At 42.3% G+C, this 26,522-nt stretch overlaps 1 protein-coding gene across 2 annotated transcripts in view; it reads right to left on the bottom strand.

The window, feature by feature from the left end:
- The window catches only part of flvcr2a (FLVCR choline and putative heme transporter 2a), a 50,892-nt gene that overhangs the window by 12,902 nt on the left and 11,468 nt on the right, over window positions 1-26,522 (bottom strand). For both annotated transcript variants that reach the window (XM_060933154.1, XM_060933156.1), the window contains exons 3-7: window positions 18,501-18,641; window positions 16,587-16,654; window positions 16,110-16,213; window positions 11,922-12,032; window positions 602-707 (exon numbers count right to left, since the gene is read on the bottom strand). In XM_060933154.1, coding sequence (XP_060789137.1) covers window positions 602-707; window positions 11,922-12,032; window positions 16,110-16,213; window positions 16,587-16,654; window positions 18,501-18,641 — 530 coding nt within the window. The remainder of the gene's footprint in view (window positions 1-601; window positions 708-11,921; window positions 12,033-16,109; window positions 16,214-16,586; window positions 16,655-18,500; window positions 18,642-26,522) is intronic.

The following is a 26,522-nucleotide window of genomic DNA, read 5'->3' as shown; positions in this document are numbered from 1 at the left end:
ACATCTGTCCATGAACTAAATCTCAAGAGAAGGTGGGTCATGCAGCAAGACAATGACCCTAAGCACACAAGTTGTTCTACCAAAGAATGGTTAAAGAAGAATAAAGTTAATGTTTTGGAATGGCCAAGTCAAAGTCCTGACCTTAATCCAATCAAAATGTTGTGGAAGGACCTGAACCGAGCAATTCTTGTGAGGAAACCCACCCACATCCCAGAGTTGAAGCTGTTCTGTATGGAGGAATGGGCTAAAATTCCTCCAAGCCGGTGTGCAGGACTGATCAACAGTTACCGCAAACGTTTAGTTGCAGTTATTGCTGCACAAGGGGGTCACACCAGATACTGAAAGCAAAGGTTCACATACTTTTGCCGCTCACAGATATGTAATATTGGATCATTTTCCTCAATAAATAAATGACCAAGCATAATATTTTTGTCTCATTTGTTTAACTGGGTTCTCTTTATCTACAGTACTTTTAGGACTTGTGTGAAAATCTGATGTTTTAGGTCATATTTATGCAGAAATCTAGAAAATTCTAAAGGGTTCACAAACTTTCAAGCACCACTGTAGGTTTTTCATCTTTGGTCAGATTTGTATTGTATACCTGTGCTGAGCAGTTGAGTAGTCCCGAAGACATGCCTTCGGATTCTGGGTATGTCAGCTCCACTGCAAGCTCAAAACCTAGTGGCAGGTAACCAGTCATGAAGAATCTGTGAGAAAAAGAAAAAAAAAGTCCATTATATTCATTCATTCACTCATTCTTTAGTAACTGCTTGACCTTGATGAGGGTTATGGTGGATCTGGGGTCTGTCCTAGTAACACTGTGTACAAAGCTCTCAGGAGTATTCATGCATAGGATGCCAGTCCATCACAGGGCACCATGTATACACATGCAGACATTCATACGCTCATTCATTTTACACAGCCAATCTGCTTATCTGCATGTTTTTTGGACAGCGAGACAAAGCGTGATCGTAAGAATATGCATATCCTTATACAAATTTGTAAGATTTTGTTTTTTAAATGAAAAAGTTGGGTGATATCCTAAATAACTGGCAAGAATGCAGATACACATGTTCAAATCCTTTTATAAATGTTACTTTTTGTAGCTTCAGCTGTCATTAGCTGTTGGTTGATTTTGCCTGTGGTTCTGGGGGTGTTTACGAGGAAAATATGGCACATTGAGTTAACGATACGGTATGTACTAAAACAGCTTTAACTTCTCATTTAATATTTCATATCAGTATAAATACGCAGTTGATTATCCACGGCTTTCCTGCGAGAGACAATGGGGGTCGCCATGACACCCACCTCTCACGGATGCCGGTCTTTGAATTCCGGTTTATCCAAGCAGCTGAGGCTGAGGGAGCCGAACGTAGCTGAGTGGAGCTAGCTACAACAACCATGTTTTAGTCAGAGGATAACATCTTTTTCTGGTTGAACGTCTGCCATCGTCAGGTGCACAAATGGACTCGCAAGATTTGTTGTCCAGCACCATACGCTGCTCATCTGTACATGCGATTCCTGTCTTTCCACTAACTGCTGCATTATGGATCTGAATCAACAACATTAATTCTGTGTAATTGTTGTTTAGACATTGTACATTATTCAAACATTACAGTCATTTAGCTCACGTTTTTATTCAAAGCGACTCACAATAAGTGCAGGTAGCCGAGAGAATCCAAGAACAACCAGTGCTGAAGTACTAGCGTAAACAAATGGCCTACAAATACCATCCAATATCTGGAATGATCAGGGGAGTTAAGAAGTTGAAGAAGCTTGGACAAATACATAGACAAGGAATTATTTAAATGTGGTATGTTCATTGTTTCCAAAGTTTGACAGCATTTGCGTCTGCATTAAAATGGTTAGCGTATGCTTCTCTCCTAGCTTTGGCTTCTTGAGCCGATACAACAGACATCACGGTACAGTCGGCTGCTAGAGTTCTATTAGACTAGATCTAGGTGCTGATGGTTAATATGGTTATGGTTATGGTATTTGGCAGACGCTTTTGTGCAAAGCGACTTACAATATATAAACATTACATTAATAGTAAACCAATACAATAATACAGTCGCTCTACTCTGACATAGCCGACCTTCCGGATGATAGCTGCTGCATGACTGTCGGATTTCCCTAACCATGCAGTGCAGGAACAGCTGACCATTTCTGTCACGCCACTGGATCTCATCATTACCTAGGCCAGGTGTTTGAATTTGTTTGTGCTCTGGCTAGGCTCAACCTCAGCCTTGAAACAAACAAATTCGCCCCCTCTTTCACACATAATTATGCCAATTTTATTCCTGTGTAGATAATTGTACGCCTCCGTGCTTTTGTAGCTCCTTAGTTCTTCGTCATCAACAAATCAATGTCATCACTAAGAATAAAATAATTCACAATGTCAACGTAGCTGACGTCGGGCCACAACTTCATGTCGTCTATCCATTCCGTGAGGGTAGATGAATGGGGCACTTTGATCATATTATCCCCAGAGCACGTCAGAAAATCGGACCCGTGTAACCATCTTTTAGTCATATTTGATCTTACCTACCTAGCAGTTATCGTTAGCTACAAACGTCAACACAGTGGAACGGAAGAAAGTTCTCGGCTTCCTCTATGACGCAGCAGTGAACCATGGGAAAGGTCAGAGTTCGGGAAAGTTGTGGATAGGAAATCGCGCACACTGAGTGGTTGAGAAGTTTGGACTATTTCTCGATAATCACCTTGAGCGACTCGGCAAAATGGCAGCCAATCGCTTTGTCACTGTAAGTGAGGAAGAATGACACCTTATGAAAGAAAATGCTGTTCCTGAAAGCACTAAAGATACGATGAAGTTTGCTCTAAGACTATTCAAAGGTAAGGTGGAATTGTGATTTATTTTATCTATTTGAAAACAAAGTATTTTATGTGAGTCGGCATAGATAAGTGACACGAGTCTGCGCGTGGTGTTATTATATTTGCATGCTACTTTTGAAGTTTGAAATAAATAATTTTTTAATAAAATTTTTTGAAAATAATCACCTGTGTATTTATACTCAAACAATTATCCACCTCAGGCTCAGTGAATATCGGTAAATAATAACCTTGACTTCATCTTGGTTATTATTTAAATAATATTGTTTGGCTTTGAGTGGTCTATCAGATATATTCCATTCAGCTAGCATGATACTGAATGAGTTAAAGACAGGTTCAATATCATGCTAGCTGAATGGAATATATCTGATATACCATGAAAAAAGCCAGCCATTATTATTATCTCATCTCATTATCTCTAGCCGCTTTATCCTGTTCTACAGGGTCGCAGGCAAGCTGGAGCCTATCCCAGCTGACTACGGGCGAAAGGCGGGGTACACCCTGGACAAGTTGCAGGTCATCACAGGGCTGACACATAGACAACCATTCACATTCACACCTACGGTCAATTTAGAGTCACCAGTTAACCTAACCTGCATGTCTTTGGACTGTGGGGGAAACCGGAGCACCCGGAGGAAACCCACGCGGACACGGGGAGAACATGCAAACTCAGCACAGAAAGGCCCTCACCGGCCATGGGGCTCGAACCCGGACCTTCTTGCTGTGAGGCGACAGCGTTAACCACTACTGTTGCGGCGACCTGCCACAAGGAGTGCCTGAACGCAGGCTTACATGATTGACAGCTGCCTCCGCCACTTCCTGCTACGCTGAATCGCTGCGCTACCAGCGCGCGCACGCTGCGCTGAACAGGCAGCCAATCACAACGCTAGTTAGCAGGGCAGCCAATAGCAGGGCAGCGGTCGTTCTAGAACGCTAGGCAGAATTGACATTCAGTTTGTAACGAAGCAGCAGCGCAGCAGTTGCAAAGAGAACTTCGCTACTAACACAAACTTTACAGCACATCAGGGAAAAAAAGGACAAAAAAAAGGCTACCGGTAAACCCACTGAACTTTTTTATATGCAAACGCTGCGCTCGCAGTAATCCGTGGACATGAGAAATGTTTGTTCCTTACCTGTGATTGGTTTAATGTGATTGGTTTAAACTTCCTTTCTCAGTGGCGTGTAGTAAAAGATCTTCAGTTAAAGTGAACAAACTGCCTGTGAAAGGGCTAATGGTTAAAATGGTTCTTAGTTTAAAACTGTTTTTCTGTTCATTTATATTTGTTCAGCAACATATTACCTGAATTATTAAAAATGGTTAAAATATACCTAATTTACCTTATACATAAATATTTATATATTGTTGCCTAATTAACTTGGGTTTTGTTATAGAAAAACAAGCATTTATTCATACATGCTTTGTTGTAGAAAAACAAGCATTTATTCATACATTTATTTTGTTTGTATGTTTTTAAAGGTTTTTCACCTTCTAACTTCGGCTTCAAGCTCCAAGCTTCTAGCTTCTACTTCTGATTCTACCTCTGATTCTACTTCTGATTCTAACGTCAGTTCCACTGAAAACCAATAAAATACAAGACGAGTGGAATCCTGTGTCCGAGTCCTTCCCTTTCAAGTGTGGGAAACCCTGATGCTCACATACACTTGACAGTGAAAAACCGATGCACCAGTGGAAACTGACGACTGCCAGACGACTGCCAGTGAATCACCGCTGCACCAGTGCATCAAACCGAAACCAGTGACCAAGAAGCAAGACTCCACTCGTGCCACAACCCAACAGAGAGGGAAGACACTTCACCTGGGGGCCTGGAGGATAAAGCTTGAAGTCATCTGGAAAAAAGAAACGAAATGGCGAAGTCATTAGAAGAACTGAAAACAGAGCGATCCACAGCCAAAAGACTTTTCTCCCGTCTTGCTAACTGCATTGCAAGAACACACTCAGAGATGACTGTGGAGGAGCTAAAGCAAAACTTCAACAAGCTTACAGCAGAAAGCTCGAGACTCATGGAGGCGAACGAAGAGATTGAGGCCGCCTACATGGCAGAAGCAGCCGCAGCCACTGTAGAGGACCTGGGCGCCGAGAAGAAAGCCGACCTGGAGAAGATAGAGGCATACTGTAAGCAGAGGACTAAAGAAGCAAAGCTCCTAATTCAACAAACACTCTGGGAATCGTATGGGGAGAAAGAGCTGCCCCTTGCTCTATACATCGCTGAAGCTGACTGCAAGAATGTCTCCTCTGCCCAGCTCGACGTGACTCTGGAGGCATATGAGTTCATGCTGAAGCACTTTGAGATGTTGGTGCTGAAGGCAAAAGAAGCGCACCGTGACTGGAACCGCTGGGCTCCCGCTGCAGAACAAAGAGACTTTGATCACCGCATGACAGAGCTCGAAGTGCAACTTCCCCAGCTGGTGTCGCGCAAGGCCACCTTCATCAAAGCTGCAAAGATCAAGACAGAATCTGAAGAGCCCACTGTCCACCGTACAGCTCCAGTGCCAGCAATAAAGCTGAAAGCTACAGCCCTTCCAAAGTTTGCTGGCAACCAGCGAAGTTACTACAGGTGGAAGAAGGAGTGGGAAGCTCTACAGAAGCAGGGTGAACCAACAGGGTCTAGAGAGGTCAAGAAATTCCAGCTGCTCGACAGCATCGATGAAAAGGTGGCCGAAAACCTACACCTGTCGACCTACAGCTCCTCAAACGAAATCTTCAGAGTCCTGGATAACCGGTTTGGGAACCAAGCCAAAATTGCTCTCGAGATCATTGAAGATCTACAAGCAACTCCTGCAGTCAAAGCCGGCCAGCCAAGAAGAGTCATCGAGCTCATCCAAACAGTGGAAAAAGCTCTCTACGACTTAAATGAACTGGACAATGCCGAGGCCATAAAGAACCCCATTGTGACCAAATCCATTGAGGGCAAGCTTCCAGAAACTTTAAAGAAAGACTGGCTCACCTATGCTGCTGATGTGAGTAACGCTGTGGACCATCACAACCGCTTTGACAAGCTGCTGGCTTACCTAAAGTCACAGGAAGCCATATATGAGCAACTTGACCAACTGAAAGATGGCGTTGAACCTGCCAAGGACAAGACCAAGTTCCTGAAGCAAGCCAGAACAAAAGCAACCAACAGTCCGGCAGTGTCATCCAACGGTGACGCAGCAGGCTGCATCGTCTGTGGTGACCCAAAGCACAGAAGAAAACTGTACTTCTGCAGAAAGTTTAGAACTGACCTAAAGCCATCGGAGAAGAGGGATGCAGCACAACAACTCGGTGCCTGCAAAAGATGCCTCGAAGTCCACACTGGTGAAAGCTGCAAGAAAACCACTTACCTGTGCGGGAATCCAGAATGCAAAGACCAACACCACTTCCTCCTCTGTCCAGTTACCAGACCCCAGTCCCAAAGAACACCCAAGTTCAGTCCAGTGAGGGCTGAGGGCAGAAGACTCACTGAAACCCAGGAGCAGTTCCTCTCCAAACTCACACCAGAGCTGGCACAACAGTGTCGAGATGCCTTCTGCAACATAGCGTCCAGGGCATTCAACTCCAGTGCTGCTGAGAGAGGTCTTTTAGATGAACACTGCCTCACCGAGTACCCAGTCATCCTAATGCTCCTCAATGTCACTGCTAATGATGGACAGAGTGTCGGGACCCTCATCGACCTGGCATCAGCCACAAACTACATAACGCACAAAGCTGCAAGCAAGTTGAACCTGAGAAGTGAAGACGTTACGCTGGAGGTTCATGGCGTTGGAGGGATGAAGGTGTCTGTTGCAACCAAGCGCTACTTGCTTAAGATACGAGTCAGCACCCCAAGAGGGACACTCAAAGCACACCAACTCATCTGCTATGGACTTGACAAAATAGCGGAAGTCCACAAACATGTTCCGGCGAAAAAACTGCAGAAAATCTTCTCAGACATCTCCCTGGAAGATCTAGCAAGACCAAAAGGAGATCCAACTCCTCATCAGCCACAAAGAAGGGCAGCTGGTACCCCAGAAGGTTCGTTCCGTCGGTGACTTGGTGCTCTGGGATGGCCCGCTTGGCAAGACCATTGGAGGCACACACCCAGACCTCCTTGAGGAAGTCACCTTAACGGCCCACAACTCCAAGACTCACTTTGCAAAATCCATGCGCACTGCAGCTGTCATTGGAGACAAACCTGCTGGTTGCATAGCCCAAGTTGCCATACAAGAGACTGCCAGCCTGCCTTCATTCAACCACTTCAAAGAGGAGAGACGTGTCCTCGAAGAGGATGCCTATGTCGATGACATATTGACTTCCCACAACAACCTCGACCACCTGAAACACCTTACATCCAACATTGAGCAGATCCTTCGAGCAGGAGGGTTCTTCATGAAGCCCTGGATCTACTCGGATCAAAGTGGGAGGAGCGAGTCGAGAGGTGAGAAGATCGAGTCAAACACCATGATCCTGCCAAACCAACTCACTGAAGAGGATAACAAAGCCCTGGGCCTCGGCTACACCGTCGACAATGACAAGTTACATGTCATGGTTGCAGTGAACTTCTCCAAGAGGAGGAAGAAAATGCACCTCGGCCAGGACTTGTTGAAAGAACAAGTGAGAGAACAAACCCCCCTTGACCATAAAGGTGACCCTGTGAAAGCAGAAATGTGCGGAGCAGTCTTTGCAGCATGGCTGAAGAATTACTTCCAAAAGCACTGCCGAATCGAGGTCAAGAGGTGGTATCATCTAGTCGACAGCCAGACCATCTTGGGTGCCATACAGCGTGAAAGTTATGGATACCAAACCTTCTATGCAAACAGAGTTGGTGAGATCCAGAGCAGCACTGACATCCGAGATTGGTGGTGGATTCCAGGTGCCGAGAACATTGTAGATATTATCACCCGAGGGGCCAGTCCTGATGACCTAATCGAGAAATCCAAGTGGCAGTCAGGTCCGCAGTTCCTTCAGCTTCCTGAGAGTGAGTGGCCAAAAAAGTCAGCGAAAGATGTTGCTGCACAGGCAAGAGACAACATCACAAAAATGCAGAAGAAAACATTCACTGCTGTACTCACCCGAAGTCAGCTGAAGACACAAAGCCCAATTGCAGTCCAAGACGAAGCACAATCCAAGTCCAGAAACCCGCCACCAACAGTAGCAGCAGTCCAAAATCTATTGGACGAAAGGCGCTTCAGCAGTCTAAGACAGCTGGTCGGGACAGTTGCATGGATTTGGAGGGCGGCTAAGAAGTTCTTGCATGCCAAGAGGGGAGATGAAGCAAAGTGGGAGGCAATACCTTCATCTGGCGTCATCACTGTCAGCGAAAGGAAAAACGTGTTCCTGAAACTATGTCTGGCAGCGCAAGAAGGTGTGAACTTCCCAAATACAACTACTGACAGGCTTGTTGTATACAAAGACCAAGTAACTGGGATCCTGATGTGTGGAGGGCGGATACAGGCCTTCAAAGAGGACCATAATGCTGTTCCCCTGCTACCATACCAAGCCTGGGTCTCCACTCTCCTGGCCCGTGAAGCACACAGTGAGGGACATGACGGAGTGGCAGGAACTCTGCTGCGGATGCGAAAGAGAGCCTGGGTGTTCAGAGGAAGAATTCTGGCCCAAAAAGTTGTCGACAACTGCATCATCTGCAAGAAGGAAAGAGCAAGAACCTGTCAGCAAATCATGGGTGACTTACCTGAAGAGCGTGTCAATCCAGCTGCGCCATTCCAGTTCACATCCGTCGACCTGTTCGGACCATATCAAGTGAAGGATGACGTCAGAAGGAGAGCAAGCATGAAAGTATGGGGCGTACTATTCTGCTGCATGTCAAGCCGAGCCATCCATGTCGAACTGGCAAACACTCTAACAACAGAGAGCTTCCTCCTTGCTTACCAGAGGTTCACCTCAATCCGTGGTCATCCGCAGAAGATCTGGTCCGATCCTGGAACAAACTTCATTGGAGCGAAACCTGTCCTGGAAGAAATGTATACTTACCTGAGACAACTGAACAAAGAATCACTTGAAGAGTATGCTGCCAAAAACGGTACCTGCTGGACGTGGAAAATCCTTCCAGCTGACTCACCCCACCGGAACGGTGCGGCCGAAGCTGCTGTCAAGGTCACCAAAAGAGCTCTGCAAAGCCTCGGTGGCGGAGGAGGCCTTACCTTCAGTGAGTTCCTGACAGTGCTTAAGCTAGCTGCTAACCTTGCCAACGAAAGGCCAATCGATGCCAGAGTTCAGAGCCGTGAGGACCGCATCAACTACGTAACCCCAAACACACTGTTGCTTGGCCGAGCCACACAAACTGGAGACTTCAAAACAGTAGACTACACCACCTACCCCTTCAAGAGACTGCGAGAAATGCAAACACAAGTTAGCCACTTCTGGAGGTCCTGGAGCCAACTTGCAGGTCCGAACCTGTTCATCCGCAGCAAGTGGCACACTGCAAAAAGGAATGTTGCCGTCGGAGACATAGTGTGGCTCTGCGACCAAAACGCACTGAGGGGGCAATTCAAGCTTGCAAGAGTGGTCAGCGTGAGTGCAGACTCCAAAGGCATTGTCCGGGATGTTCATGTGAAAGTCCCCCTAGGTGGACGTGCTCGAGTGAAGACTCCAAAGCCAACCGAAAAGTCCTGGGACCCACAGGGTACCACACTGCATCGGGATGTGCGACGCCTCATTGTCCTCCTCCCAGTGGAGGAACAAGTCAGCAGAGACCAGCTCGCCTGATGGGTGCGATCTTCCCGTGTCGCGCCACACCAAGATCGAGTGGGAGGTGTTGCGGCGACCTGCCACAAGGAGTGCCTGAACGCAGGCTTACATGATTGACAGCTGCCTCCGCCACTTCCTGCTACGCTGAATCGCTGCGCTACCAGCGCGCGCACGCTGCGCTGAACAGGCAGCCAATCACAACGCTAGTTAGCAGGGCAGCCAATAGCAGGGCAGCGGTCGTTCTAGAACGCTAGGCAGAATTGACATTCAGTTTGTAACGAAGCAGCAGCGCAGCAGTTGCAAAGAGAACTTCGCTACTAACACAAACTTTACAGCACATCAGGGAAAAAAAGGACAAAAAAAAGGCTACCGGTAAACCCACTGAACTTTTTTATATGCAAACGCTGCGCTCGCAGTAATCCGTGGACATGAGAAATGTTTGTTCCTTACCTGTGATTGGTTTAATGTGATTGGTTTAAACTTCCTTTCTCAGTGGCGTGTAGTAAAAGATCTTCAGTTAAAGTGAACAAACTGCCTGTGAAAGGGCTAATGGTTAAAATGGTTCTTAGTTTAAAACTGTTTTTCTGTTCATTTATATTTGTTCAGCAACATATTACCTGAATTATTAAAAATGGTTAAAATATACCTAATTTACCTTATACATAAATATTTATATATTGTTGCCTAATTAACCTGGGTTTTGTTATAGAAAAACAAGCATTTATTCATACATGCTTTGTTGTAGAAAAACAAGCATTTATTCATACATTTATTTTGTTTGTATGTTTTTAAAGGTTTTTCACCTTCTAACTTCGGCTTCAAGCTCCAAGCTTCTAGCTTCTACTTCTGATTCTACCTCTGATTCTACTTCTGATTCTAACATCAGTTCCACTGAAAACCAATAAAATACAAGACGAGTGGAATCCTGTGTCCGAGTCCTTCCCTTTCAAGTGTGGGAAACCCTGATGCTCACATACACTTGACAACTACACCACCGTGCCACCTTATTGTTATTATTATTATACATACACACTCTTCATATCAGCATTCTCGAAGGCCAACGCGAGCTTACCTGTGACTTGGTGCTGTTAGCGTGGTAGTCCAGTTCCCTTCTAGGTGGTGTAGCATTCAGCAGTAGCATTAGCAAAGGCCAACGCAAGCTTACCCGTGACTTGGTGCTGTTAGCATGGCAGTCCAGTTACCTTCTAGCTGGTGTAGTGTTAGCGAAGGCCAATACTAGCGCAGGCCAATGCTAGCGCAGTCAAGCCGATTTATAATTATTATTATAATTATTTTCCCTGTGTAATTTACTTAGTTACTTTTAAAATCAATATTGACAACTACACACAACAGAGCGACCTGACAGTCAAAATTCTCTCAAAATCTTCCACTTTTAACAAAGCAAACCTCGTGGCCATGCTTGTTTACTAACTGTCACAGTCACTGACAGCGCAGAAGTTTTGCATCTCCGACGTGTCTCTTTTCCAGCTTTTTGATGTCCATTGGTATGTTTTTCTCTTGTAAATATGCATGAAGAATATATAATGAAGTTTTGGTAGCCTTTCGGGTGTTCAGCACGTCTTCGGTTTTAGTTTTTAGTTTATTTATTTAGTGCTTAATTATAGCATAGCTAATCCTAGCAGTAGCACTGGATTAGACTCATCTTCTCTCTTTCTTTGACGACAATTCTACACATGCACAGCAGAAAAGTTTTGTCATTGGATAGACGCATGAGCTCTGACATGTGACGTCGTGTTGTCTTGACAACGTGCAATATTATAACAATATTGCATGCTCATTCTCCATTGGGGAGAGTGGCGTAATACATGGAGGATAAGCAATATGATAACAATATTGCATGCCATCAATAAACCCACTAGGAGGGAATAGAATATATGTTTTTATTCCATGTAAAAGTGGCTCGTATGTATAATAATCACTGATATTCACTTGACCTTCAGTGAATAATTGTTAAATATTGTGAGGCATGATTACCTGAAAAAAAAATGCAACCATTTCTGTAATCCAGCCATTAAGATATATATTTTTTCAACTCTGAGTCAACATCCAACAGTCTTCAAATCTAAATTAGTCAGGATTCTGTGCTCAAACTGACCACACAATAGTGTGGTCTATACACACAATGGTACTGTACTGTTTACAGGTTGGTTACGATAAAGCAAATCCATATAAATGTTCTCTGAAACAAATACATTTTCCCATATCAAGCAATACTGTCTTCAGTCATATTCTACCATAAATAAAATGTGTAAATAAATGACATTTCAAATGTCATTCAAATGCGTCTCTTTGCAAGCTGCTTTTTTAATACTTTGTATTCACCAAGCTAATAATAGATAGTGACAAATAATGGAATAGCTCTTACCCCAAAATTGCCGATGTAATGAAGACTATCCAGAGATGGCCCAGGTTAAGAGTGAAGGAGTAAATCACCATTCCTACAAACGACAGGAGATATATGGCAAGTGTGGTCTGTCTGGAGGAGGAAAGATGGAAATACAGACCATCAATGAGCTGAGAGAATGTAATCTGACTGAGCATTATTTTAAAGGAATAACTTCGATACATGCATTTATTGTCTCGTGGTTTCTGATAACGATCATGAATGTATTGTGTATGAGGAGGATCGTGCCATGTACTGTCTAAGTGTTATGTTCTCCTTGCGATTTTCATCTTTCCCCAAACACTACACTCATAATACATTAATCACATCATGAACATTCTCACTTTCAAAACAAGATTCCTGAGCAACTCTTTTCAGGCCATGGCTCTCTTAAAGCAAACAATGTCTGATGAAATGGTGCTGTAGTGGACAACCATGCATAAGAAAATGTCCCACTTCACTGCCACTGTTGGAATTGGCCTCAGGCTTGTTTAGATTTATAAGATAAGAAACTGAATTGTCTGAATTATACGTGCTCGTTGAAATGGGAGGTTGTTTTAGGCCACGTCCTAGCAAAAAAAGTTGAGATATTTACTGGGAATGATAAAGTCAGGCTAAGTTTAACATTAGCAACTCTTCTTTTAACATCTGTGATATCATTTCCAAGATTAGAGAGCTTCATTAGATAGTTTGGTTAATGGGATATCCCATTTTAATATACACTGAACAGCAACTTACTTTAACAAAACAGATCTGAAAATTATCCGAAAAAGTAAGGCATTAGCGGCAGAGCATCAAGATTGGTCTAGAAGTCACCTTGTAAAACGTTTTTAACAGTTTGTTAACTTGATAAAAGACTTGACAAAGTATATACAGTGGTGCTTGAAAGTTTGCGAACCCTTTAAAATTTTCTATATTTCTGCATAAATGTGACCTAAAACATCATCAGATTTTCACACAAGTCCTAAAAGTAGATAAAGAGAACCCAGTTAAACAAATGAGACAAAAATATTATACTTGGTCATTTATTTAGTGAGGAAAATGATCCAATATTACATATCTATGAGTGGCAAAGGTATGTGAACTTTTGCTTTCAGTATCTGGTGTGACCCCCTTGTGCAGCAATAACTGCAACTAAACACTTCTGGTAACTGTTGATCAGTCCTGCACACCGGCTTGGAGGAATTTTAGCCCATTCCTCTGTATAGAACAGCTTCAACTCTGGGATGTTGGTGGGTTTCCTCACATGAACTGCTCGCTTCAGGTCCTTCCACAACATTTTGACTGGATTTAGGTCAGGACTTTGACTTGGCCATTCCAAAACATTAACTTTATTCTTCTTTAACTATTCTTTGGTAGAATGACTTGTGTCTTTAGGGTCGTTGTCTTGCTGCATGACCCACCTTCTCTTGAGATTCAGTTCATGGACAGATGTTCTAAAATTTTCCTTTAGAATTCACTGGTATAATTCAGAATTCATTGTTCCATCAATGATGGCAAGCCGTCCTGGCCCAGATGCAGCAAAACAGACCCAAACCATGATACTACCACCACCATGTTTCACAGCTGGGATAAGGTTCTTTTGTTGAAATGCAGTGTTTTCCTTTCTCCAAACATAACGCTTCTCATTTAAACCAAAAAGTTCTATTTTGGTCTCATCCATCCACAAAACATTTTTCCAATAGCCTTCTGGCTTGTCCACGTGATCTTTAGCAAACTGCAGACAATCAGCAATCTTTTTTTTTTGGAGAGCAGTGGCTTTCTCCTTGCAACCCTGCCATGCACACCATTGTTGTTCAGGGTTCTCCTGATGGTGGACTCATGAACATTAGCCAATGTGAGAGAGGCCTTCAGTTGCTTAGAAGTTATCCTGGGGTCCTTTATGACCTCGCCGAGTGTTAGGCAGATGGGCCATAGAAGGTTCACGCTGCACGCTGCATGCTGCACGCTACACGTTCACGTGAAGAACCGGACCCTGGGCCATTAAACTTCATGCTTGGATGTTCACGTGTTGCGTCTGTTCTACTTTGACCGCAATATGGACTCTTCGGATGACGACGATTGCCTCATTCTGCTTTTACTGAGACAGAGGAAGAGAAAAAGGAACAGAATTTGGAGCCGAGAACACTTCCTTCTGAGAGAAACCCGTGGTGAATTTCACCGAACATTCTATAATCTGCTTGACAATCCCGATGAAGAACTATTTTTCAATTATACCATTCAATTATATTTTTTCTGAAGTTTTCCCCTGAAAGCATAGAGTTATCTCCCTAGACCCGTTCTGATTGGCTGGCGCGGCGGTGACCGCATGCATTGACTGGAATTTCCATCTTCACGCCTAGAAAAAAGTATGCATGTTCATTTCACGCTTCACGCGTGAAGTGTGCAGCGTGCAGCGTGCAACGTGAACGCCGTTCTATGGCCCAGAGCAAGTCATGCTACGTTTGTCCACTTTTCTTTACACGCGTGTAGCGTGTAGTGTGCAGCATGCAGCGTGCAGCGTGAACCTTCTATGGCCCAGCTGCCTTACACGCCTTGCTCTTGGAGTGATCTTTGTTGTTCGCCCACTCCTGGGGAGGGTAACAATGGTCTTGAATTTCCTCCATTTGTACACAATCTGTCTGACTGTGGATTGGTGGAGTCCAAACTCTTTAGAGATGGTTTTGTAACCTTTTCCAGCTAGATGAGCATCAACAACACTTTTTCTGAGGTCCTCAGAAATCTCCTTTGTTTGTGCCATGATACACTTCCACAAACACGTGTTGTGAAGATCAGACTTTGATAAATCCCTGTTCTTTAAATAAAACAGGGTGCCCACTCACTGAAGATGCTAATGTTTGTACGTACTATGGTATTAGTACACTGTGATTATTGTTCCAAAGACTTATCACACTTCAGGATAAAGTTAATCAAACATTACAGTGGGAGAATATCCATCCATCCATTATCCATAAACGCTTATCCTGTACAGGGTCGCGAGCAAGCTGGAGCCTATCCCAGCTGACTATGGGCGAGAGGCGGGGTATACCCTGAACAAGTCACCAGATCATTGCAGGGCTGACACATAGAGACAAACAACCATTCACACTCACATTCACACTTTAATTTCTTAATCGCATGTCAGGTGGAGTCTCACTGACTACCTAGCTTAATGTTAAACCACCATGATGGCACAGCATGTGTTCATTTTGTAAATTCACATTTCTGTCTTTGGTAATGGCATTAGGTTTTGTAAGCATTCTGGCAATAATATAACGATGCATTGACAGAAAATGTACTTTTAATACTTAAGTATTTTTAAAAGCGGGGCGGCACGGTGGTGTAGTGGTTAGCGCTGTCACCTCACAGCAAGGAGGTCTGGGTTCGAGCCCCGTGGCCGGCAAGGGCCTTTCTGTGCGGGGTTTGCATGTTCTCTCCGTGCCCACATGGGTTTCCTCCAGGTGCTCTGGTTTCCCCCACAGTCCAAATACATGTCTATGTGTCAGCCCTGTGATGACCTGGCGACTTGTCCAGGGTGTACCCTGCCTTTTGCCCGTAGTCAGCTGGGATAGGCTCCAGCTTGCCTGCGACCCTGTAGAACAGGATAAAGCGGCTAGAGATAATGAGATGAGATTTTTAAAAGCAAGTACTTCAGTACTTTAGTAAAAATTTGATTGTGCAACTTTCACTTGTATCGGAGTAACATTTGACCAGTGGGATTTGTACTTTGACTTAAGTAATGAAGTTGGGTACTTTGTCCACCTCTGCTTATTGGTGATGTACTATTTAACCAATAGCTGGAACTCGGGCAGGTGCTACCACTCCGGGTCAGAGCGGACCTGGGCGCAATGATAATTAAGGAGTAACTCCACTGTCCCCAATACTCAAGTCCTCCTGGACCTGAGACTCCCCACTGGTTGCAGCTTAAAGTCATACCCAGGACTAAAAAGCATTTACTTATGATAGAATAAAAAGATCCCTAACAATAAAAAGCTACAAAAGGTCCTATTTCCTTTTTTTTTTTTAATTTCTCCCTGGCAACTAATCACAGTTGTGTAAGAATGACAGGCTGGTGCTTCCACAGCACGTTAGTTTTTACATGCAAGTTATGAACATTGTGTGGTTTATTGGTGTATTTTGTACATATTTCTAGTGACACTGCAGACATGGTTATGGTAACATGATGCATACTTGTAAGTCTTTGATTTGTCCAACCAGATGCCACAGATGAGAGAGCCCACCATACCAGAAATGACAAGAGTCAGACCAATTCTTCCAGCATTCACCTCTTCTCCCTGTGAATGGAAAAAAAAGATGAGCTTGTTTTAGTATGCCAAGATTTCTTGAGTTATCTCTATAAACAGAAACCTTATTGAGACTATTCTATCTAGCGGAGCTTGGGGCAGTCTGTGTTAAGTACCAGACTATATATAGGATCTATTTGAAAACATCACTGAAAGTTAATTCCGCAAGAAATAATCATCTAAAAACAAGAATAGTATCCGAACAACGTGATAAATGCTTGAGGATTCCTGTGGAGCTACACAGAGACTGTGCACTGCCTAAAGGGATGGCATTACGTTTCTACATCTGACAGCTCCTGTGCCTCATCCAGAGAAGCAAACTGGGAGATAATCAGAACGGAAGAGAAGATTTGATGGGACTTACAGGGTAGTAGCCAATGATCATCCGGTTCAGCAGAGTTGAAATAGCATAAAAACACCCAACATTTAATCCTGCAAGAATAAAATGCAAGTACGAGTGTGATATGCTTCATTTGCGCATCATATTGTGGTCTCAGGATGTCAGGTACCGTAATTTTGCATTATACAACAAATTGTGCCATTTTATTTACTGTCCAATTTGAAGATTTCGATGAGCCATGAAGGATGATAGATTTTTTTTATATATATAATAAGAGTCTAATTTAAAGGAATAAAGGTAAAACATGGTGCCTGCTGACCTACTTTGGGTGAATAATAAACTTAAGATGAACTCAATTTGAACTTCAACCAAAACTACAATCCAAAATCAAAACCAACAACTGACAAAAAGCAACAATGCAGTAGAGAGTAAATATGAGTATTGTACTGAAACCTATAATGTGGAGCTATAGGTGCTATCAATGTTGCGTCTGGATGAAGAGCGTGTACAGTAAATTGTGCATAATATTTTAGCAATATCCAAGTCATCTTTAACAACAGCTATAGTTTGGAGTATACTATACATTATGGAGTCAACAGGAAATCTTTTGGTGGAGAGGGTGGAGACCTCGACTGGCTATCGTAGCCTGCAGGGACTCGGCCGTCAGACTTTCCGTCGCATGTCCCAGACCCGGTGAAATGTAACTGAATTGTCTTGGCCAGCCAAGGGTCCCATCTGCATCTCATCATTGCTGAGGAGTGTGCTCCCATCACCCAATCAAGCATCCAGCCAGAACAGGTCATGATATATTTTTTACCATATTACATGCCATTGTTGTGTGTTATGCCTGATGTAAAGACTCTCGTCTCTGCGAGCCTACCACACAGATTTAATACTTGTCATTTTTAGGGCAGACCTAACAACGTGTTTTCTTTCTCCCCCCCCCCAATCTGTCCCTCTGAGTTACATGTTGGTCCTGGGATTGAGATGCTGGCCTCTTCTGCCCCTCGGACCTGCTTGGTCCATCCTGGTGCCCTGTGTCTGGTCGGAGTTTTATCGCACCGCTCCTGTGAAGGACGGCCCCATGAGGACAGTTGAGGGTTATACCTGGAGGATGCTCTGGACTCTTACAGTAATGCTTTTATGGCTGAGGACTACAGTTGTCTTGCTAACTTTAGGACTGCAGTTATCATGAACAGTTTTGCACTCAAGTTTCCATCAATGAAGAGTTATAACATCAACAAAACTGTCCTCATGTTAAAACTGTTAATATTATAGTCAGGCTGTCTGTTGTTGCCCAAATGAGGATGGGTTCCCTTTTGAGTCTGGTTCCTCTCGAGGTTTCTTCCTCATGTCGTCTGAGGGAGTTTTTCCTTGCCACCGTCGCCACAGGCGTGCTCATTGGGGATAGATTAGGGATAAAATTAGCTCATGTTTTAAGTCGTTCAAATTCTGTAAAGCTGCTTTGCGACAATGTTTATTGTTAAAAGCGCTATACAAATAAACTTGACTTGACTTGACTATAGCAGTATAAATAATAATTGCGAAGTCCTGGAACTGGGCTGGGATTCCCTGTCTTGTTATCTTATTTTATTCTTTTTTTTTTTTTTTCATTTAAATGAAGCACTTTGCCACATTTCCTTTTGATTTCCTTCCTTCAATGTCCATCTTTCTGAATTTTCCAGGATTTGGATTGCTGGATGTCTCTTAGTTACTGATACTTAAATAATTGCATAAAACAAATGGAAGAAAAGCATGTTCTAAATGTTATCAACCATACAATATTTGAATTGTATTCTTCATTAATGTGAACACCTCTACAAATTATGTCTGTCATTGTTGTGTTTCATTCTAGTACTGACATAATAAAACCATTATATGGATGTGAGATTACCGACAGTAAATGTGGAAATGTTACCATAACTGTGTCTGGCCTACCATAGGTGATGATGAGTAGGACAAAGGGTTTGTTCCAGAGAAGCTTCCGAATTGAAGCCAGGTAAGAGTAATCTCGTAAAGGCATGTTTTGCATTACCGCCTGGGCTTGGGAGGGAGGAAGAGCTGGCTTATCCTGGAACACTTGGATGCACACAGAAACACACAGCAAGTGTGACATAGCACCAGAATTACAAGTAGAGAACATAAAAACCCCATGTGACACTGGAAAAATGGTAATATGACAGAGAAAAACAGTGCCGCACAAATTATACACAAGATATTACTAAAATAAAATATCATTGGAACTGAAAAATTAGTGTTTACTGGGCATTTGAAAGGCAGTAGAACAAGTGGTGCAATGCACAACCTCAGGATTTTATGAGTTATATTGGTTCAGTGTTTTTTAGAATGACATAAATAAAAGATAAAAACAAGGCACACCTGAACACTCCCCAGACCACTGGATAAATAAAGTAATAAAAAAGCTACATGGCGAAATACTGTATCCTCTATAGTTGCATTTATAAATCCACGGCCAGTATAAACATTCTTGATCTGTTAGCGTATTTTAAATGACAGCGCTGCCTTGACTATTTGGGTGTAATTTAATTTTATAAAACAATAACTCTGAAACTAGTGCAAACTGTAATTCAAACCACAGGATGATATTAATTTACTCGTTCTAATACTAGTGCATCTCAAACAATTAGAATATCATGAAAAAGTTATTTTTTTTGTAATTTAATTAAAAAAGGTAAACTCTTATATATTCTATATTCAGAACACAGAACATGAAATATTTCAAGCCCTTTTTGTTTTAATTTTGATGATTATGGCTTATAGTTCATGAAAAATGGAAATCCAATATCTCAACTTATTAGAGTATTTGCTCAGATCAATCAAAAAAGGATTTACAATTCAGAAATGTCCAACTTCTGAAAAGTATTTTCATTTATACACTCAATACTTGGTTGGGGCTCCTTTAATATGAATTACCGCATCAATGCGGCGTGGCATGGAGATGATCAGCCTGTGGCACTGCTGAGGTGTTAGTGAAGCCCAGGTTGCTTTGACTGTGGCCTTCAGCTCATCTGTATTTTTGGGTCGGGTGTTTCTCATCTTCCTCTTGACAATACCCCATAGATTCTCTCTGGGGTTCAGGTCAGGCGAGTTGGCTGGCCAATTAAGCACAGTAATATCATGGTCAGCAAACCATTTGGTAGTAGTTTTGGCACTGCGAGCAGGTGCTAAGTCCTGCTGGGAAAGGAAATCAGCATCTCCATAAAGCTTGTCAGCAGATGGAAGCATGAAGTGCTCTAAAATCTCCTGGTAGACACCTGCATTGACTTTGGACTTGATAAAATACTGAGGACCAATACCAGCAGATGACATGGCACCCCAAATCATCACCGACTGTGGAAACTTCAAACACCTTGGATTCTGTGCCTCTGCACTCTTCCTCCAGACTCTAGGACCTTGATTTCTAAATGAAGTGCAAAATTTACTTTCATCTGAAAAAAAGACTTTGTACCACTGAGTAACAGTCCAGTTCTTTCTTTCCTTAGCCCAGGTAAGACGCTTCTGATGTTGTCTCTGCTTCAGGAGTGGGTTGATATTAGAAATGTGACAGTTGTAGCCCCTTTCCTGAAGACGTCTGTGTGTGGTGGTTCTTGATGCGCTGACACCAGCCTCAATCCACTCCTTGTGAAGCTCTCCCAAGTTCTTGAACTGACTTTTCTTGGCAATCCTCTCAAGGTCATCCCAATATTTGTGCATCTTTTCCAGCCAGCCTTTCCAGCAATGACCTTCTGCAGCTTACGCTCCTTGTGGAGGGTGTCGATGATCATCTTCTGGAAAATTGTCAAGTCAGCAGTCTTGCCCATGATTGTGGTTGCATGTACTGAACTAGACCAAAAGATACACGGGATTTATACTGTTTTACTCAAACTCAAAATGGAATGCTCGAATATTATGAGAGGTGGTTTTTTTTTTTTTTTTGGTACTATAGGCCATAATTATCAAAATTAAAATAGAAATTTGCTTGAAACATTTTAATTTGTGTAACGAGTCGAGACTATATTAAATTTTCACATTCTTAATTGACTGATGGAAAATATTGAACTTTTTCACAATATTCTAATTGTTTGAGATGCACTAGGACATTATCACGACTACACCAATAGCTAAATCACAGGGAATTGTATCACAGATGATCTCCAAAATCTAAGACTAATAATAACATTTTTAAAAATGTGTTGTTACTTAAAGGAAGATATGTGTATTCACTGACATGGTGAATTCTTCTGTAGGGGAGATATTTATTTAACATTTATGGAAGGAGACTCCAACGACAGTTGCAATGGTAAGTATTTTTCAACGTTGCACATTTCAGTTTCTTGGTAACATAACACAAAGTGTTTGTTATATCTGCTATGAACTAAAAACAGAAACTAGTTTTATTAAATAGAACTATAAACAGGGGTGGCACAGTGGTGTAGTGGTTAGCGCTGTCGCCTCACAGCAAGAAGGTCCGGGTTTGAGCCCTGTGGCCGGCGAGGGCCTTTCTGTGCGGAGTTTGCATGTTCTCCCTGTGTCCGCGTGGGTTTCCTCCGGGTGCTCCGGTTTCCCCCACAGTCCGAAGACATGCAGGTTAGGTTAACTGGTGACTCTAAATTGACCGTAGGTGTGAATGTGAGTGTGAATGGTTGTCTGTGTCTATGTGTCAGCCCTGTGATGACCTGGTGACTTGTCCAGGGTGTACCCCGCCTTTCGCCCGTAGTCAGCTGGGATAGGCTCCAGCTTGCCTGCGACCCTGTAGAACAGGATAAAGCGGCTAGAGATAATGAGATGAGAACTATAAACAGTTCAAAAGCGCAATGTTCATTAATACTTTAAACATTGTAGAAGTTGGCCATTTGACCATATTTGCGTTAAATAAGTATTAAATTAAATAAAAGGTTTTTGTAGTCTATGAGGAATAAGACACTTCTGGACATGCTTTTTTTTGTTGTTGCTGAAAATAATCAACTTTAGGATGGTAAGAATAATCCCTCTTCATGTTAGGCCATATCATATCACTCCATTGTTGATTATTTATACATAACAATCAGTGTTGTAATCGAGTCACTAAACCTCGAGTCCGAGTCCAGTCTCGAGTCCCCAGTGTTCAAGTCCGAGTCAAGTCCATGTCATTAAAAAAAAATTCGAGTCGAGTCCAAGTCGAGTCCACTACTGATGAGAGTCAAGTCTGAGAACAAGACTCCAACTGCACCATTTGACGGTGTCTGTTTTAGCCCCATTAACATCAGTTTGTTCCTGAACATGATGTATGAACAGGTGAATGTGATTCTCTTTGTCAGGGAGTGTGAAGTATTCTGTTAGAGATGGTTGGGAGACTGATGTAAGTGCAGGTGTGTTTATTAATACAAGTGAAGACAGATAAACAATCCAGAACGACAGGCAAAATCATAAAACAGTGAAACAGGCAATAGGTCGAGCGAGGCACAAACAGGCTATCGTAGACTCGGCAGAATCAAAGATGAGAAACAGGAAATCAGGGATCAGGAAACCAAACAAGGAAATAAGGCTCGGTAACGTGTCAGCAACGCAACTCAATACTTCACAAAGTAAGTGCATTTTCACAGTTTTTGTATTGGCGTGCTGATTGCGCCTTAATCCTGTGCAGGTGCGAGTCGTTTACGGCGCACGCGTGCGAGAGTCCGCTTGGCACACGCGTGCTGTCCGGAGCGCACCCGAGAGTCTATCTGATGCATGCGCCAAGGTGCGCAGGTGTGACACTCTTGCACGAAATTAGTACAAAAATTAATGTAGACATAAATATCTTATGCCAAATTATCATGGCATGTTACAAAAAATTAAGAAAAAATCTGAGTCCTCGTCTCCAATTTACGAGTCGGAATGCAGTTAATGCACAAGTCCAAGTCTGAGTCATCAGTGCTCAAGTCCAAGTCAAGTCACAAGTCCTTAAAATTAGGGCATGAGTCAGACTCAAGTCTGAGTCCTGGACTTGAGTACTACAAGTCTGATAACAACACACCCCATCATGTTTATTCTTTACCTAAATGAGGAAAACTACAACCTTTTGCAAAAACTCCTGTAACCCAGCCAGGCCACATTTTCTAGGCCTATAACACCGTGTCATATTAATTATGACGCCACTGTCATGAAAATGCACTGATTTTTGAGCCATTTGACTATAAGATTCATTTATAAACCCATCCTACATGCCATCACTGTAAAGTTAAGATGTCATAATGGTAGACCATTTCTACTCAGTATACAACAATAAATACATTTCTGCTAAGACATTGTTTTTGTTTTTTTTCTGAACCACTATCTTTACTATGCAGCAGGACAGGAGGAAATGACACAAAGACTTTGAACCCTGACTTCATGACTGCACATCAGGAGAAAAAAGCGGTAGAGTAGGCCCATAATGTAACCACAGAATACATATCCTAGTAGTAGCTGGTAATGATACTTGTACATTTACAGTATACATATATGGGTCTGTCTCAGAAACTGGGTGCTGTGGGGGTACCCCACTAAATATACTCAGTCAATAAACTATATGATTTTGAATGGTGATGTTGATTTTAATTTGAAATAAAATGATGAAAGAAATAATACAGATAAAACTAAATCTTTGATGTGAATACTCTATTCAGAATTTGGCAAAAATTCTGCAAATTTGTGGAAAAATGGCAGCTTGATCTGGGACATGATAAATGGTTGACTACATCGCATTCCCTTAAAAAGGTTCTAGTCCACTGAAAAGTCTACAGTTATCACTAATTGTATTTTAAGTTGTAACTTTATACACCTAAGGGTTGGTGCGCTCACAGAATAATCATAACCGTAATAAAACATCATGCAAAATATTTGATCACCGTTGTAACTCCATTTACCGCAAACCCAAAATCCAATACGATCGTGTGTTTTGATCTAAACGGAAAGCCTCAGGGTCAAGGTCACTACCTCACCAAAAGTAGTAACTTAAAATCACTACGTCATATAAAAATTTAGTTATAAATCTGCGATTTTGTTTTTTAAAACGAAAGCTGAAAGTTAGGTATAGAATATGTTTCTTACAGAATGTGTTACGATGGTAGCTGGTCTTGTATGAATTTCTGAGCTATAAAATGAGTCGTGGTCTATTTTTTACCGTAGCGTGTTATTTGTGTGCGGGGAAGGACACACATTAACAATTTGCATGTGTAGAATGGAATTTTCCACTCCAACAGTTAGAAGTTGATCGTGCTTCCATTTGCGGTCTTTCTGTTACGTGGGTGATCTGTTTGGACGTTATCACTGAAAAGGTGAGTTTTGAGAGTTTTATTTTGTTTTAGTCTTGCAGTATAAGGCAATAGAATGTTTCTTTTTCATCTTACTTTCATATTTCATAGTGTTTGCGTATTTTTGGCCAATATTTTGCAACCATGGTCAATTTAGATCGAACTTTTGATAGAATCTACGGCCAGTCATTTTGCCCCGCCCCCGCCCCGCGCTCCATCCGGTGTGGTAGTGATGTCCCGTTGCTCGCGCGCCGCAGCAGAGACCCGTGCGACCTTCAGCCGGTACAGTCGCTGTTCTTTTACCACCGCCGTTATTCTCATCTTTCCGGTGTGTTCTTGATTTTTCCATTGTGTCCTATTTCGCCATATCAAATCCCCAAAATGTATCATAATATTCATATTTAAGTGAATAATCAATTCAGTCATCATAACTTGGCATTTTTAACCCAAGCAATCAAAAAGAGGAAATGTATTCAATATTTTCACTCATCTGTGAAGGAGGGGCTTTAATTCTTCATGATGTAGTTATTTTATATGGAAATCAATTTTACAAAAGCATTTGAATTGTAATTAAAAAAAAATTCCACAGTGGAGGCCAGATAAAGCAAGATACTATCTTTATTCTTATTAAACATGACAAAAGAAACATTGAGTGTTAGGTAAATGCAAAAAAAATAGTAAAATTAGAAAATGTATTTTTTGACCATAATGTCCCAAATGAGAGACCAGTTTCTGAGATGGACCCATATACAGTAGTACCAGTCAAAAATTAGGACACACTTACTCATTACTATGACTGGTGTTGTATGTACATACAATTTTGTTGTATATATGTATCTGATCTACTGCATTTATTTATAACTACATAAACAAGACCGTCAATGATGGCGAAGCTCACACCGGCCCCGTCTAGTCCAGAAGGAACGATCTAAAGTGGGCCACCTTGCACAATAAATGTTGCAAGCTATATAGACTATATACAAGCTATATATAGAAGCTATATACACCCTAGGAATACCGACCTATTTGCCAGAATGAATCCAAAACGGTGAGGAATTGACCAAGAAGAAGCAATTTTTGTTGAACTGCTTATTAAGGCTTAATTAGTCCATAACTTCATTAATAATTGTAATTAAGCAAATCTGGGTAGAAGTTATATGTAGAGGTCTGCGCGGGACAAAATTTTCAGTCCCGCTCCCGCATTGTGCAGTCCCACTCCCGCCCGCTCCCACATTGTGCAGTCCCGCTCCCGCAAAGAATTATGATTTTCAGTCCCGCTCCTGCCCACGCCTGCCATATTTTGTCCCGCTCCCGCCCGCAAATCCCGCATGATGCAGACGTTCGCATTATTTCTCACAAAAGTTCTTGTCATTGGCTTGGGGAATTGTTGTCCTTTTAAGACAGTACATACATGGCGATTCAGGCCTGATGTACCTGATTTATGGCCGTTGTATGTCAGAACCTTTTGGCACTTATCACAACAAGCAAAGGGCAGCTGATTTCCCTCTGCATCGTACACGAGTGAAAACGACTTCCAAATGTCTGATTTCAGGACTCTTGACTTTTTAACGGTAAATGTACCTCTTTTTAAAGCAGCACTTACTTCTGAAGCACTGTGAGCTTCACTAGAGGAGTTCTGCTATTCTGCCATGATAGGAGATCTCAAACACGGAAGAGCGGAAAGGAATGGGAAACATACTCGAGATTAGACCACATCCGCAAATTTAGGCATCTTAAAATGTTTTTATTAATGCCAAATAAAATATCCAGCACAAATTATATATGATAGACATAAATTAATAATTTATAAATTTTATTTTAAACATGTTTTTAGTTAGCGGGACTGCAGCTTATCACCTCTCCCGCCCGCTCCCGCATTGTACACTCCCCCTCCCGCCCGCGCCCGCAATGAGCTTTCAAAATTTGTCCCGCGCTGCACTGCTTTGCGTCGGGTCCCGCGGGAGTCCCGCGGGAGTGCAGGGCTCTAGTTATATGCACCCTAGGTACCCCTACCTTCATGCCAGAAATAATAAAAATTGGTGAAGAATTGAGGGAGAAGAAGCGATTTGTGTGGAAACTGCTCATTAGGGTTTAATTACTCCATACCTTCATTATTAATTGCAATTATGCAAATTTGGGTAGAAGCTATATGCATCCCAGGCAGACCTACCTTCCTGCCGAAAAGAATAAAAATCAGTGAAGAATTGAGAAAGAAGAAGCGATTTTCGTGAAATGTGGATGATGCCGGATGGACGCCGGACAACACATGATGGCATAAGCTCGTTGCCTGTCAGCTGAATGGGCTAATAACTGACTACTATATCCAGAGTGTATTTATACACAAGGTATATTTATACCATGCCTGTACAGTTTTTATTTACATTTTTCAAGTATCTGTTCTTAGGTTCCTTCACATAAATCTTCTGACTTTTTTCAAACTTTTTTTTTTTACTTGATATCTATCATTAAAAATATCTGCTGTTAGGTATGGTTTACATCTCTCTAGTCAGTTCAAGGACAGGAAGAGGATTAGTATCAGGATTGCTAGCTGAAAGCAAAATGTTTTTGTTATGCTAGGCAGAGGTGGTGGACAGTAACGAAGTACATTTACTTGAGTACTGTACTTAAGTACACTTTTTAAGTATCTGTACTTTACTTGAGTATTATTTTTTTGGAAACTTGTGACTTTAACTTCACTACATTTGAA

This window comes from Neoarius graeffei, chromosome 11 (genome assembly GCF_027579695.1).
Source record: "Neoarius graeffei isolate fNeoGra1 chromosome 11, fNeoGra1.pri, whole genome shotgun sequence".
In the NCBI taxonomy this organism is placed as follows: Eukaryota; Metazoa; Chordata; class Actinopteri; order Siluriformes; family Ariidae; genus Neoarius; species Neoarius graeffei.
This window is presented reverse-complemented; position numbering and strand designations above follow the sequence as displayed.